Below are 14,586 nucleotides of genomic sequence, written 5' to 3'. Positions count from 1 at the left end.
CAAAATAGTTATTGCTTAATTCCTTAATTCACGAATCCGTTATTTTAATAAGCTCACTTATATTTTACCCTTCTTCATCTTACGTATTTTTGTTATCCTGAAAATATTTGACACATAGTAAATTAAATAAATTAATAAAAAGGTATGTAAAACTTAATTAGATAAAATTTTATGCAAATATGAGTTATGCATTACGTTGAGAATTACGTACAGATTTTTCTTGAGGTAGATGTCTACAAATACACATACACACAAAATATATGCTCTATATTTAAAAAATTGTAGATTAATACGTACACATTGTCTTATTACAATGCAATATGTTGACATTTAATCATTAACTAAAGAAGATATAAATTTTTATATTTATCTCAGCTTTTACTATTATATACTTTCGAAGAAAAGCGAAACTCTTGCACATAATGTTTTTATTACTATATATATTATTAAGAGGATGCTGGAGTGCCCGTCAAACTTGATCGATAATGTAGGGTTCACCAACGTTTCTTATTAGAAAATATCTTTTTTCTAGATTTTAAATCTTAGTTATAATAGCATAACATTAATCTTTTATGTTTTCGTTAGAGGGCAATTATTTTATTTTATACATATAAACTGTAGAATTTTAATTTTAAACAAATATTGACGTCAGCTGATAGCTTACTGTGTCTAAAGCAATTCATTTTAACAGTTAAACAACTTCTTGTTATTGAAATGAAATTGACCGTTGCCCTCTTCATTTTTGTGGATACTTTAATTATGTGAAATTTCGAAATTCTGTAAAGCCAATTCAAAGATATTTAAAAAATATATTAATTTAAAAAATATCAGTAATTTGCTTCACTTCAGGATCTCCTTGATATAAAATTTAAAATATATTAATTGGAATACTACACATTTGCGCTATATAAATTGTGCATAAAAAGATAAAACAGTTACTGCAAAGAAATTAGTAAAGATTCTTTATTTTACATCCGTCATTATTCTGGAACCTGTCTCTTTAAATTGGAATCTTTTTTGTTTGTTTATACGTTATATAAGAAAATAAAATATGAAAGATAATTTTACTTTGTTAATTTATCATCAAAAACAAAATTAATTTCGATTATAATGAATTCTTAGTTTAAATAAAAGTAAAAATAAATAAAAATAAAATTGAGGAAGAGATTCCACTATAAAGAGGTAATGGAACTTTAATATAATAAAATACATATATAAAATTTGAATACATGTAATGTTATTTTCTGTGTATTATCTTTTAGAATTAAATATAAATTGAGCAGATAAACTGCAATAAAAATAAATTTTTATACTGAATTGCTTTTTATACAAATGCTTATTTTTTAAGGATGATAATATCGCGAAAGACTTTTTAGTTTTAACATTTCTTCTGTTTCGATTGTGAACTTATTCCGACAGTGTCACTAATCGATCATAACTACATCATTTATCTTATCACTACTATTACCTGATCGCAAACATAATCTCGCTTGTTTTGGAACAATTGAACATTCTTCGTACGTAGAATTAAATATAGAGTATTCCTGTTCCGTATCAGTAATAATTTCAACTTCAGTTTCTAAAGATGTTGAACCATTTTGATTTGTAGTTTCTTGTTTTACATTTATTTCCTAAAGAATGAGAAATCAATTACACATGTAGGATTGAAGAAAAATGTTAAAGTAAAATAATTTTCTCGCTAACGCCAGATTAATTCTTATATATATTAATAATTAATTTCGATATTTTATATGTAGATTTATATGCAAAAAACTAGAGAAAATTACAATTTATAATTCATTATAAATGCATTATATAAACGTTGAAAATTTTCATTAAGTAAAAACAAAACAAATTTCCATTACAACAGATTCCAGAATTAAATTAATTACCTGGTTACAAATATCTACTGGCTGTATGTTAATCAAAGAATTTTCATTGGAGTTTCTTTGGATATTAGATTCAGTAATACAATTTTGATCCGATGTAATCTTAAGCAATTTTTCTAATTCATTAACTCGATGTTTTAGAGATATATTATCATTTTTGTAAGATGTTAAACGTACTTCAGATTTTCTAAAAGAAGAAAAAATACAAAGAAAATTTTAAAGATTATTAAAACTTCATTTTGTTTTAGTATTGAAAATACATACGATCTTTTAAATCGCTCTTCCTTTAAGAATTGACGGTGTCTTTCAAGTTCATGTCGAAGTTTTTCAATTTTTTTCGTTTTTCTTGACGTTATTCTGAAATATCACTTAGTTGTAAAATATCAAGATCAAGCTAAGAGCAAGACATACTTCTTCGTAACAAAAATGCAAATTAAAATATTACAATTTAATAAACAAAGATCATTTCAAGCAATAAACTGTCAATACTTGATTAAATTATAGATTAAACGTACTCTCGGAATTCCATAATCTCCCTCTCTTTCTGAGACAGCTTTTTTTTCAGCATGTCATATGTCAGATTCGTATGATTCTTGCCTTTAAAGTAGTTTAACTGTTCCTTCAACGCATAGATAGCAGAGTTTTTCTGATTGATCTCGCTTTCCACCTTTCGCACTTCCTGCCTGAGGCCAGCATTTTGTTTCTCCAGAATCGCATTTTTCGAAGTGTAATGCTTGATATTCTTTTCATTCAGTAAAATTTGAAATTGCAGGCTGTCGATTCTCCCCTGCAGAGGAGATTTGTCCGCGTTATCCGCGCCGATCTCGGCGTTCGAAAACGTAAAGTGAGCCTTATGGATTCTGTTTTCCGTCGCTCGGTCACGACATTGAGGACAAGTCCGGGATCTGTAGAACAATTACGTGTAAGAAATTCAAACAAAATTGAAAATCTCACAATGACACACGATGGATTTGTTTTATCTACATTTTCTCACAGTCATCGCGTTTGAATTGAAACGAGACGTACGTTCTCGCCTCTCGGAAGAGGAAAACGGACCACAGAGAAGATACAAAGAATCAAAACAAAACGGTGATACGCGTCCATCAGTTAGGAAACCTAACCACGAGCTGTGTTTACCTATCAAGCCATTGCAGTAGACAGTGGTAATGAAACACATGTCCGCAACGAATGAAGGATATATCCTCGGATGGTATCAGCAGGTCGTGGCAGATGACACAAAGGATTTTCATTCTACGTGTGAAACGAAAGTGCAAGCGAAAGTCCACAAGCGACAGCGATCTGCTTTCCTTCGCCCGTGCTTGTCACTCTTGGCAGTGCTCTCCAGCCAGGCAGCTAGCGTGCTCACGCGAACTGCGCATGATCGTGGAACAGCTGATGTAGCTCTCGATGACCTCGATGCAGGCTTGAGTTTTGTTGCTGTAACGCACAGTAGTTTGGCGTTTGCGTTACGATTCTTCGTGATCGGCGATTCATCGAGCTTCGTCGCCTCGAAATCACGAAATGCAAATATTCCTCGCTGAGAATTCTGGTCGATGTTAATTACTTTGAAGCCTAGTGATCGAAGTCATATGATAGACTATTGCAAAAGTTAACATGTGCTCCGTTAGCTAACAAATTAATTATAACAGGAAGTTTTTACCTTACATATTGAATTTAAAATTCGGATTATGCACAATGTACAAGTCACAGTTCGTTGGCTTGGACGGCAAGCCATGCGACACGAGGTGCATGTTGTGCGATTGCACGTTCGTTCTCCCGACGAACGAAACGGATTTTCTCACGCATTTGTTTAAAACGCATCGCCTCGTTATAGCTGATGTTTGGAAAATAGCTAGTTTGAGGAGGTATACGGTGATCAATTCTTATCTTATTGCCTGTTACATTTGTATTCCTCGCAAGATAGTAATCCTGTTAATTTTAGTTATGTACATTATTGGAGCTTGAAGTTTAAGGAAGCACCATTGACGACTTACTGTAGCACATTGTTAATGGATTGCAAACCAGATGGAGAGGCAAGCAAAAACGAACATTATTTTCTACTTTCTGACTGTCTATTGGAAGATAAGACTTTGAGAGGCGAGATACACCAAGCTAAACTGGTTTATATCAATAAAAAGTCAATATAAATTGATATTTTGTAATTGACTTTTTGTAATATAACTCGTAATTACTTTAAGGAATGGACATTGGCGCAGCAAGATGCTGAACGTGCAGATACAAGTTTCAAGCGTGGCTGTATATTCTGCCGTACTGAGATTTGTGGATCACGTGCTGCATATATAAAACACCTGTATCAGAAGCATAATTTTTATATCGGCAAGCCAGAAAACTTGGTGTTTGTAGATGAGCTTCTGGATAAAATCCAAAACAATATCGAAAGGTATATTTAAAAAATTGATATATGTTACAACTAAATCTGCATTCAATAATAAAATGCAATATATATACATGCATAAAATTATATAATTATCTATATCAATCTTTTCAGTTTAGTATGCATTTACTGTGAAGGAACATTTAAGGATCGTACGGTATTAAAGGAGCACATGCGAAAAAAGTTTCACAAGTGCATAAATCCTCAAAATAAAGCATATGATAAATTTTATATAATCAATTATCTGGAGCCAGAAAGAACTTGGCAACAACAGGTAATATGATAAAATGGATTTCAGATAAAAAATGTTAATACTCTAAAAATATAATTATTCTTTAATTTACAGACTAATTCTAAAACAAATCCCAATGTAGAAGGTGGTAGTAGCGACAATGAAGATGAGGAAAGTTCGTGGTCTGATTGGAATGACGATTCTATCAAAATTATATGTCTATTTTGTAATTATAGCAATAATGAATTTACTTGTATCCTGAGGCACATGAAAGAAGCACACAGTTTTCACTTTGAAGAAACCGTTAAAGATTTAACCTTTTATCAAAAAGTAAAAAATTGTTATATAATTATTGCTTTTATATTTTTAATATAATGTCCTTTTCTAAAACACATCAAATTATAGGTGAAAGTAGTCAATTATATAAAGAGACAAATTCAATTGCAACGATGTATTTTCTGTGAAACAGAATCAGACAATATCTTGGAGCACATGAAAGATCAACAGCATTGTAAAATTGCCGCACAAAAAGTTTGGGATCAGCCAGAGTAAATATGATTGGAATTACATAGAATTTATTTATAGAAAAAAGATTATGTTGAATATTTTACTATTTATTTCAGATATTATTTTCCTATGTCTGAAAATGATTCATTTTTATACAATCTTGATGCGACTAGTAACAGCGATGAAGAAAGTGACATTGAGAATCTTACTGAAGCAATGTAAGTAATAGTGTAAGAAAAATATTAGTTCTGAATTGAAATAACACATTCCAAAAATTACAGGTTCAATTTATAAACGATTTTACATGAATAGAAGCTGAACTTTATTCGGTATTCTACCAGAGAGGAACATAAGAGCGATCATCGCGTCGTTTTAAGGTGTTTTCATCTATCAGCGGTTCTATGTGCACAAAATGTGCACATTGAATTATGTAATCAAATATCTGAATCTGTAGGTAATGTGTATGATTTTGGGTCTCTTCTATGCCATGTCCACGTTTATTTGGTTTTGTGTCACGTTATACCCGTAAATTTTACAATTATATGCATTCATATTTTAAATCTGTTTTATGCAAACGTGCATAATCGTGTTCTATAAATGTGCAATACCCCATATACATGATATAAATTTAAATAATATTGATTTGATAAAAATTCACTCACCGATTGCTGTCGCTGCTCCTGCTGCTGATGCTGCTACTGCTACTGCTACTGCTACTGCTACATTCCTTTTCCAGTTTTGATTCTGAAAATGTGATAAATATTATTCCTAAACTCGAACACAAAAGCAGGTAAAGAAATGTATCACTTGAAAAAATAATATATTTCATACAGAGTCGCTCCATGGATGCCGCTTTCTGCTGACATCATCCTGCTATTCTCGAACTGCACATTAATAACGATCGCCTGATACTTTATTCGGCACTCCCGATAATATATCACACACGAGCAAAACGTAAACCGCGCGTGAAAATTTCACTTGACGCGACCGTTACATTTGAAAAAATACGTGAAAAGGACGGCTCGTCTGATTGGCGGCGAAAATCAACATGGCACGAAAGTAGCGTGACGTCACGTAACTTCGTGGAAACGCAGGCTGAGGATACCGTTTGAATGAAAATCACGTGCCGAGATACAAGGAATGGAGACAAATTCGTTTCGAGAGTTTTGTCGTATGCTCGCACGACTAGTAGCACTTCACTTAATTGGCACTCGCGATATTCCACCGAACCGAACGTATCCCCTTCGAGCAAACACTTTGCTCGAACACGCACGCGAACAGTTCACTCGAAACCGCAGGCAACATCGTAGCTGCGCACAATTCGAATTCTGAATGTTCTGAATACGCCGATACGCGAGACACAGGCGAGACACGGACGAAGTCAACAGAATGTTCCTGACCGGCGCTGGAGCGCAAGGAAACATGGCGGCAGCAGTGTACAGGGCGTACGTGACCGCTGGCAGGCAGACTCGGCGCCCTCGGCGGTACTCTGCGTTGCTAGGCGGTTGACTCGCCGCGCCTGCGCACGCCGCCATATTGCTCCGCGCTCCAGTCACGTAAGCCACTCCAGCGCCGCCGGTCGGACGCATCAGACGCTCTGTCGACTCCGTGCGTGTTTCGCGTGTTCAGAATTGAATTGTGCGGTATTGTGCAGGTGTTGTGTTGAGAGTGCCGTCGTGTTAGCAAATGATACGCGAGATGTGAGATCGAACGTAGCAGAGTATTCACATGTAAAGCGCGGCATCGTGCGTTTGCTTTCGGCTTCGAGTGAAGTGTTCGGGTGCACAAGAACAGCCAAATCAATGAGGTTGTCCTTGTACTGAACAATTACTGAAGATACATTCGGTGGAATATCGCGAGTGCCAATTAAGTGAAGTGCTACTAGTCGAGCATACGAAATTCTCGAAACGAATTTGTCTCCATTCGTTGTATCTCGGCACGTGATTTTCATTCAAACGGTATCCTCAGCCTGCGTTTCCACGAAGTTACGTGACGTTACGCCACTTTCGTGCCGTGTTGATTTTCGCCGCCAATCAGACGAGCCGTCCTTTTCATGTATTTTTTCAAATGTAACGGTCGCGCCAAGTAAAATTCTCACGCGTGGTTTACGTTTTGCTCGTGTGTGATATATTATTCGTAATATCGGGAGTGCCGAATAAAGTATCGGGCAATCGTTATTAATGTGCAGTTCGAGAATAGCAGGATGATGTCGACAGAAAGCGGCATCCATGGAGCGATTTGGTATGAAATATATTATTTTTTCAAGTGATACATTTCTTTACCTGATTTTGTGTTTGAGTTTAGGAATAATATTTATCACATTTTCAGAATCAAAACCGAAAAAGGATTGTAGCAGTAGCAGTAGCAGCAGCAGCATCAGCAGCAGGAGCAGCGACAGCAATCGGTGAGTGAATTTTTATCAAATCAATTTGAATTTATATCACGTATATGTGGAACAAAATGATATGTGATAAACGTGGTGCGAGATGAAATATTGGTTCTGTTGTCCATGTTATATCTGTACGGTGTCAGTATTGCACATTTATAGAACATGATTATGCACATTTGTATAAAACAGATTTAAAATATCAATGCATATAATTGTAAAATTTACGGATATAGCAATGAAACAGAACCAAATAAACGTGGACATAGCATAAATGAGACCCAAAAAGTCATGCACATTACGGAATTCATAGATATTTGACTACATAGTTCAATGTGCACATTTTGTGCACATAGAGGCACTGATAGATGGAAACACCTTAAAACGCGATGACCGCTCTTAGGTTCCTCCCTGATTCTACTAACAAATAATTTTTTTTGTCATATTATCTTGTGAAATACTATATTACATCTTAATTACATATATTAAGATCTTACATATCTGTACAATTATTATGTAATAAATTTATTTACATTGCCTTTTATGATATACATTTTTCAAATTGTACTGAAAATAACATAATGGTATAACTATTTCCAAAAATAACTTATAAAATATATTTATTAGATTGTAATAACATTCAATTATTAATACTTTGAAAATGTTTTACTAAATATTTGTTAGGATACATCATTTATATTATTTTGATATTTTGGAGAAAAGTCTTTTACCACGTACTTTGGAAACACCTTTGCTAGTTCCCGAACTTTCACCCATTGGTAAACACTTTTCATGTAGAGCTTTATGTAACAATTCCGCATCATTTTTATTTCCAAGTATTTCTTTTAGCTCTTCCTATAATTACAAAGATTGTTTTAATTTTAATATCTTTATAAATTATAATAGTTAATTATAAAGAGCTTAAGGTTCTAAATTTACTTACTTGTGACAATTTGATAAGATTATCTAACGATCCTCCTTTATTCAATAAAATATGCAAATTTTTCGAATGTACACCTGGTAATTTAGCTATAAAATCTTTGATGTGAGAATTATATTTTTCAACCATTATTTGTTTGTTTTCTGTATCTTCATCTGCTCCAATTTTAGCAGCAACATTCGAGTCAGGCTGATCTCGTCCTTGCTACAAACATACAACTTGAGTATCTAATATATTTATAATGTATATTAATATTATTTTTCATACATATACATTTTTTAAAATATAAAATTAGATGTATAAATTTATATTACCTTTAATTCTTCAAACAATTGTGCTGTAGCTTGTGGACTAGGAGACCATATAATTTTTAGTTTAGGAAAATGAAGAGTTAATAATTGCAGTTTTGCTGTTATGTCAGTATTCTTAAGATCTCTACTAACATAGTAATTTCCCTAAAATATTAGATATAATTATGTGCATTAAATAAGGAAAATCATGCATTTTATAACGTTAAAATACCTGAAAAGAAAACGGTTTATTCTGATCAAATTCTATGAGAAGCATAGGTTTAGCGTAATGTCTTGTCATGGAAACTGCTTGATTATACAACCTCCCAGAAAGTAAAGAACCAATCAGATCAGATACACTTTTCCTCTCAATACATATTTCCGGTGTTAGAATATAGTCACCCACCTATAATGTTATAAATCACGTAGAAATAATTATTTTATATTAATAAAATTTATATATTTCACTTACCACTAATGTCACTGGCTCAATTTTTATACCACGTGTGTACAGCATGGCTGGTAACTCACTTCTGAATTCTCTCATGTCAACAATAACTTTTGGAACTATTTTAACTTCAGATTGCATCCCTCCTTTACGCGTATTCTCTTGAGCATCATCTGATTGAACTGCAAGAGCTAAGCAGTCGTCTGATTTTCCATCTTGATCTTCTGGCACAACCATAGTCTAAATAATGAAAAATTATAATAATATAATTGTTTAATAGTATATTGTCTCTTTGTTCTTAAATTATGTACAAGAATACTCACAGTTTTTGTATTGATCAAAGAATGAAATGCTTCCTTTTCTCGTCGTAAGGAAGTGAGATATTCTTGTTCCTCAACTGATCCGCCATAAATTAAAAAATATACTTTCAAATTTAATGACGGATTATTATTTTGATATACTTCTAATTGTCTCACAACACCAATATCGGTTACGTATAAAATAATATTGTTCGGCATATGCTCCGTTAATATTCGTTGTAAAGCCATTGGATCACCTCCTTTCTTTATGGCTTGTATGAAAACTATAGGTGCAGACGCTGCATAGATCTCTTTAGTTAAATCCAAATTTACAATCTTTAAAATCAGAGAACAAAATTATATAACGAAACAAAACATTTTTTTTTTAATAAACTGCATAAATATTCCATAAATGTTTACAATATTTCTAACTTACTTGCGAACACTCTTCAAATAATGTCTGATGTTTTATATCTTCTGTGGAAGTACTTGGCTGAGTTCCATCTGTGCATTTTTGTGACAATGTCAGCACATAAGTATCTTGAGCTTCTTGCAATTCTTCTTCTGTATTACTTTCAGAAGTCGATGGCTGATCTTTTATACTCTTTTCATTTGTATTCTTTTTACTGCCACTCACCTTTTGTTCTTTATTATGCGATAATTTTTTCAAAGCCTCATAAAGTAAGTATTCATTTGCACCCATAGTTAAATAATTTCTTAATTGACGACATGTACTGTTATCGTTTACTAAAATGAGAACTTTATCAATATTTTCATAATCTTTTTTCTTATGTTTCTGTTCCTGAATCTCAACCAAGACTTCCGATAAAGCTTCCCATTTTGGATGCGGTTCTGGTTTCAATTCGTTCTTATCCGTATAAACTCTGCTTTTGGCATATTTAATCAGATTTTCAAATTCATCTAACATTATCCAACCACCAGCTTTCATGGCATATTCCATAGTCCGTAAACTATTTAGCATGTTGTAAAATGAAACGGAATCTTCATACGTCAAAGATATAATAAGGGAGCGTAATGTTTTTAAATCGGAAAATAATTGTTTAGTTGTTGTACTGAGCTGATGCCAGATTGGATCTACTTGTGAATGTAACTGCTTGTGAAACTTTTTTGCTATTGCATTCTCTACAGTCAGTTCCTCCAAGTCTAAATATTTATTGATTCTCTTCAACTCTTTCACAGTATAATTCATAATATCGAGCAAGGTGGTTTGAATGCTTTGCATCTTTGGCGTAATTTGTACATGTAATTCTATAACTTCGGGCTCATGTTTGGACAAGCAATTATTAACAGTTGTGTGGAAACGCGGCCATAAATATAATTTTTTGACGAATAGAGCTTTCATAACTCGTTCCACTTTCGTATATCCAATTGTGAAAGCTAGTGACGAATTTGTGAACGCCTTGATAAAACCAGTCTTATTATTTTGTCTATATAAACGTAATGCAAATGCCTCTTGATAAGCATTTAGAATGTTATGAGCTCTATAGACGAGAATACCGGTGACCAAGTGCAGCGGAACTCTATTCTTTAATAGATCTACCACTAAGATACGACCCGATATAAACAGCACTCCACCTTCCAAATACATTACTTCCCTGCGTTTTAATTAATTTTTATAAAATGTAAAATAATAACACTATTTTTTAAAGATATATCATTTAAATATATACCTTTCATTGGACGAACATTCGGCATTAACTACACGCGGTAATTTCGTTCCATAACTTTTAAGTAAATCAATAATGTAACGCTCATCGTAATCAATGGTTCCAAGGACTATAACTAGATTGCCCGGATCCGAGTAAGCTTTTATCACATTTGCAAAAACAGTTTCTATACCAAGACCCCTATAACATTTTTCAATAAACAACATTATACATTCATATATAAAATATAGCAGCAAAGATAATATATACTTACTTAGCTGTAATAACTAACCCATCCTCTTGAAGAACTTCAAGAAAAATTTGATTTTCATAGTCCAACATGTTGATCTGTAATGTTCCGCTCAATTTCTAGATCTTTTAATTGTTCCAGTGTTCAGAACAATAATTCAAACAAGAGATCCAGATTGGCAAAAAGTAAAATATCTCTAATCTAAAAAAAAGATAATCTATAATAAATACCTGTAGAAAGTAATCACACACACACACACATATATATATAACTAAAATACTAAATGAATAAAATAGATAAATAAGGAATAAAATACTTATAAAGTAAAATAAGTACTTGTCGAAAATAAGACGGAGTTACATAGTAACTAATATGTGACTTACCCTATCACGAGTGGTTTTATAAGTTCTATCTGGGGATGTCTCGTCATAAGATGAGATATCGTCTTCAACCATTACTTCAGACACCAATAAAGTATATTTACTGATTTCGTGCGATGGATGACCATAAACGCCAATACTTACAGGCCGTTTGAAACTGAGGGAATGTAATGTATCAGAAAGTAATAAGATAAATTCAAAATATGATTTCTAGTACCTCTTAGGTATGAAAATAGTATCTTCCCCACAAGTTGCGGACTGCAGGCAGTAATGCTGTGGTTCATATGTCGGTTTGCTTGTAATCTGTGATGCATACAAATCTGCATCCCCCGTTCTGAAAAAGAATATAAAGAATAAATCATGTATCATATAACGTGACAAAGAAAAAAGAATCTTATTAAAAAAACGAGAATATCTGATGGTATAAAAGACATTAATACAAAGTATAAGACCAAGGAATGTTTTAATTTCCACTCACATGGATGTCAACCGTATCTTAATGTTACCGTCATACGTCAGACTGTAATACTTGTAAGATCCGCCGGGCACATCATCACTAACGTAATGCAATAATTCCTCGTTCAGTGCTAACGCATAGGTTATCTAGAAGTTTAACAGAATAATTTACTTAAGCATGGAGAAATCCTACGAGGTTAGAATTCTTTATAGAAGAATTTCAACGCATGTTAAAGCTGATCGTACCAATGTTGTAATAAGAAATGTTGTAATAAGAAATGTTGTCTTCATAGTACAATATATAACAATACTATTGAAAACCTCACGAGTGTTGATGTACTCGAGATGTCTCCCGTAGACAGACGAAACGATTGTCTAAATACGCAACATGCAGAATCGAGCTACTAGCATCTCGTTTACACATTACGTAAAAAGAGTGAAAAATACATATATTTTGCATCCAATCCATCCAATTCCGCCGTTCAGGCGTTCACGAACTCAATCAGCTGATTGCAAATGATGGCGTCAAAGCGTTATTCTCGTATTTGCAATAGTTTATTTGCCTTTGAATAAACCGTATTAAATCCTGCGTTCAACTTCTCGACATTAAATTTCATCAATAATATAATATCAATAACTTAATTAAACAACATAAGCTGTTCGTAGAAAGATTCCAGACTTGTCGACGAAGTTTAAATGAAATTTCGTTTCTCAAAAATTACATGTTGCAAATAACAGATGTCACTTTCCTGCCTAAATCACATTTATTATAATAGTTTCAAAAATATTTTGATACATTATAAATTATTAAGTTTCTTTATTAGATTGGAACAAATGCATTATTTTTATGAAAATAAGAATTTATTTTAGTGAGCTGGTAACTCTCTTTTCCATACGCATTTACTCATACAGCAAAATATATCTGAAATATATTAGATTATGTATTAGCATATATAAATCAGTTTATATATACATGTTTCAAATGTTTTTTCTTGTATTGTTTTCCAATTCCAATAACAATATGACGGAGTGCGATGCGCTTCATGAATCTCTGAGGATTCTAGCTTTTATGATATTTTCAGCAACATGAAATTTATAAGCTTCTATTCTGAGGATGCTATAAACATTGTGGGAATAAATAACCAAATATTGAAAATAGATTTTGTAAAGTATCTGTTGCAAATTTTACCAGAATATCAACAGAAATATCCTGCTCATTAAAATAATTTTATCAAACGGCAGGGTATAAGATCTTTCTTGTAGATTGGAATATTTTATCAGGGAGGGAGAAAACTTTCATCCTGGCTTTTATCATTTAGAACGAGGTTAACAAGACCACTTAGGGTCTCTCTATGATCCTCGTTAGATTCATAGCCGTGGCAACGGCGTAACGTTCGCGAAACAAATGATTCCGCGCGATCCCCGGTGATGATCGAGTAACAATCAGCGCGAGATGCCGGTTAACTAATTATTACTAACGAGGATGAAATTACGAAGGAGTCGCATTGAATAAAGGCGTCCGTATAAGGGGGCGGTACGTGATAAAGCGCGGCGCAGAAGCGGATGTCGGGACGACGGAAAAGTGAGAGAAGAAAGAGAAAAAGAGAGGGAAAGAGAGAGAGAGAGAGAGAGAGAGAGAGAGAGAGAGAGAGAGAGAGAGAGAGAGAGAGAGAGAGAGAGAGAGAGAGGGGGGGGGAGAGAGAGCCAACGGAGGCTTAATAATGAGCAATTAAAGCGCGGAGCTGCGTGGAAGATATTTTATTTTTCTTCGTGCCTCTCTTCCCCAGCAAATATTATGTAAAAACCACCTGCTGTTCTGAGACGTGACCGTCATTGCTAATACTCGCGGGGAGATGGGGCAAGGCGTCTGTCTCCCCTCGACGCGGGGATTTTTTCTTTCCGAAAATGAGAAGCTCCGTATCGATCGCACCTTTTACGAGGGAGGCGTACAATTACACGCGGGAAACGTCGAGATCTCGCTTTCATTTTCTTTGATAGGACGTCGCGCTCCTTTCCCTACATATAATTCCGAATAATCTGCCGTTCGAGAGAAAAGCATGGAGTGTCTTGTAACAATAGAATAATATCACGTGAACTCGTTTCGATGATGGGTTCCTTCATTTTTGAGAAACTTTCTCTCGTTAATGTGCGAATAGAGCGTATCGAAGATCGCCAAAGTCCAAGAGCCTTTTACTCGCTGCCACATGGAAGGATGTTTGGGGAATGAGAGGAACAAACAAAGGCACGTCTTATTGCAAATCACCGAGACGTGTCTCAGATCCGAAAACCGTTATAGATTTAGCTTTAGAATATTTTGGGTATGATATCAGCTAAAGTTGTTGCAAAATCTAAGTACGGCAAGCAATAAACGAAATAATAATAATTCAGTAGCGTAAATGATCATATTTTTGCTGCAATTTACTGCAATAACTTGTGCTCATATTTTT

The 14,586-nt window shown here is 33.8% G+C and overlaps 3 protein-coding genes across 4 annotated transcripts; 1 reads left to right on the top strand and 2 right to left on the bottom strand.

Annotated features, from left to right (window-relative positions):
- Nucleotides 1-153: 153 nt before the first annotated feature.
- On the bottom strand, nucleotides 154-3,263 carry LOC105830651 (E3 ubiquitin-protein ligase TRAIP). The gene is made up of 5 exons (XM_012670126.3): nucleotides 3,027-3,263; nucleotides 2,405-2,794; nucleotides 2,154-2,246; nucleotides 1,893-2,076; nucleotides 154-1,631 (listed from the first exon to the last, which is right to left on the bottom strand). Exons 1-5 carry the CDS (start codon nucleotides 3,137-3,139, stop codon nucleotides 1,425-1,427), a joined length of 987 nt encoding a protein of 328 aa, XP_012525580.1. The 5' UTR covers nucleotides 3,140-3,263; the 3' UTR covers nucleotides 154-1,424.
- Nucleotides 3,264-3,328: 65 nt separating this feature from the next.
- LOC105830650 (zinc finger protein 277) lies at nucleotides 3,329-5,583 on the top strand. Its single transcript, XM_012670125.3, has 8 exons — nucleotides 3,329-3,754; nucleotides 3,832-4,009; nucleotides 4,088-4,290; nucleotides 4,399-4,558; nucleotides 4,631-4,846; nucleotides 4,922-5,064; nucleotides 5,140-5,241; nucleotides 5,305-5,583. The coding sequence occupies exons 1-8, from the start codon at nucleotides 3,585-3,587 to the stop codon at nucleotides 5,315-5,317; spliced, it is 1,185 nt and encodes a 394-aa protein (XP_012525579.1). The 5' UTR covers nucleotides 3,329-3,584; the 3' UTR covers nucleotides 5,318-5,583.
- A 2,271-nt stretch (nucleotides 5,584-7,854) lies between these two features.
- Nucleotides 7,855-12,827, bottom strand: LOC105828531 (DNA repair endonuclease XPF). 2 transcript variants are annotated; one of them, XM_012666896.3, is made up of 13 exons: nucleotides 12,386-12,827; nucleotides 12,162-12,286; nucleotides 11,901-12,017; nucleotides 11,687-11,840; nucleotides 11,328-11,401; nucleotides 11,078-11,254; nucleotides 9,823-11,002; nucleotides 9,411-9,722; nucleotides 9,112-9,327; nucleotides 8,872-9,045; nucleotides 8,664-8,804; nucleotides 8,353-8,553; nucleotides 7,855-8,264 (listed from the first exon to the last, which is right to left on the bottom strand). In XM_012666896.3, exons 1-13 carry the CDS (start codon nucleotides 12,428-12,430, stop codon nucleotides 8,109-8,111), a joined length of 3,072 nt encoding a protein of 1,023 aa, XP_012522350.1. In that variant the 5' UTR covers nucleotides 12,431-12,827; the 3' UTR covers nucleotides 7,855-8,108. The 2 variants fall into 2 exon arrangements, with proteins under 2 accessions (XP_012522350.1, XP_028048200.1); XM_028192399.1 differs by lacking the exons at nucleotides 11,901-12,017; nucleotides 12,162-12,286; nucleotides 12,386-12,827 and having other exon boundaries at nucleotides 11,328-11,504; nucleotides 11,687-11,827.
- Nucleotides 12,828-14,586: the final 1,759 nt, after the last annotated feature.

This window comes from Monomorium pharaonis, chromosome 7 (assembly GCF_013373865.1).
Source record: "Monomorium pharaonis isolate MP-MQ-018 chromosome 7, ASM1337386v2, whole genome shotgun sequence".
Classification (NCBI taxonomy): domain Eukaryota; kingdom Metazoa; phylum Arthropoda; class Insecta; order Hymenoptera; family Formicidae; genus Monomorium; species Monomorium pharaonis.
This window is presented reverse-complemented; position numbering and strand designations above follow the sequence as displayed.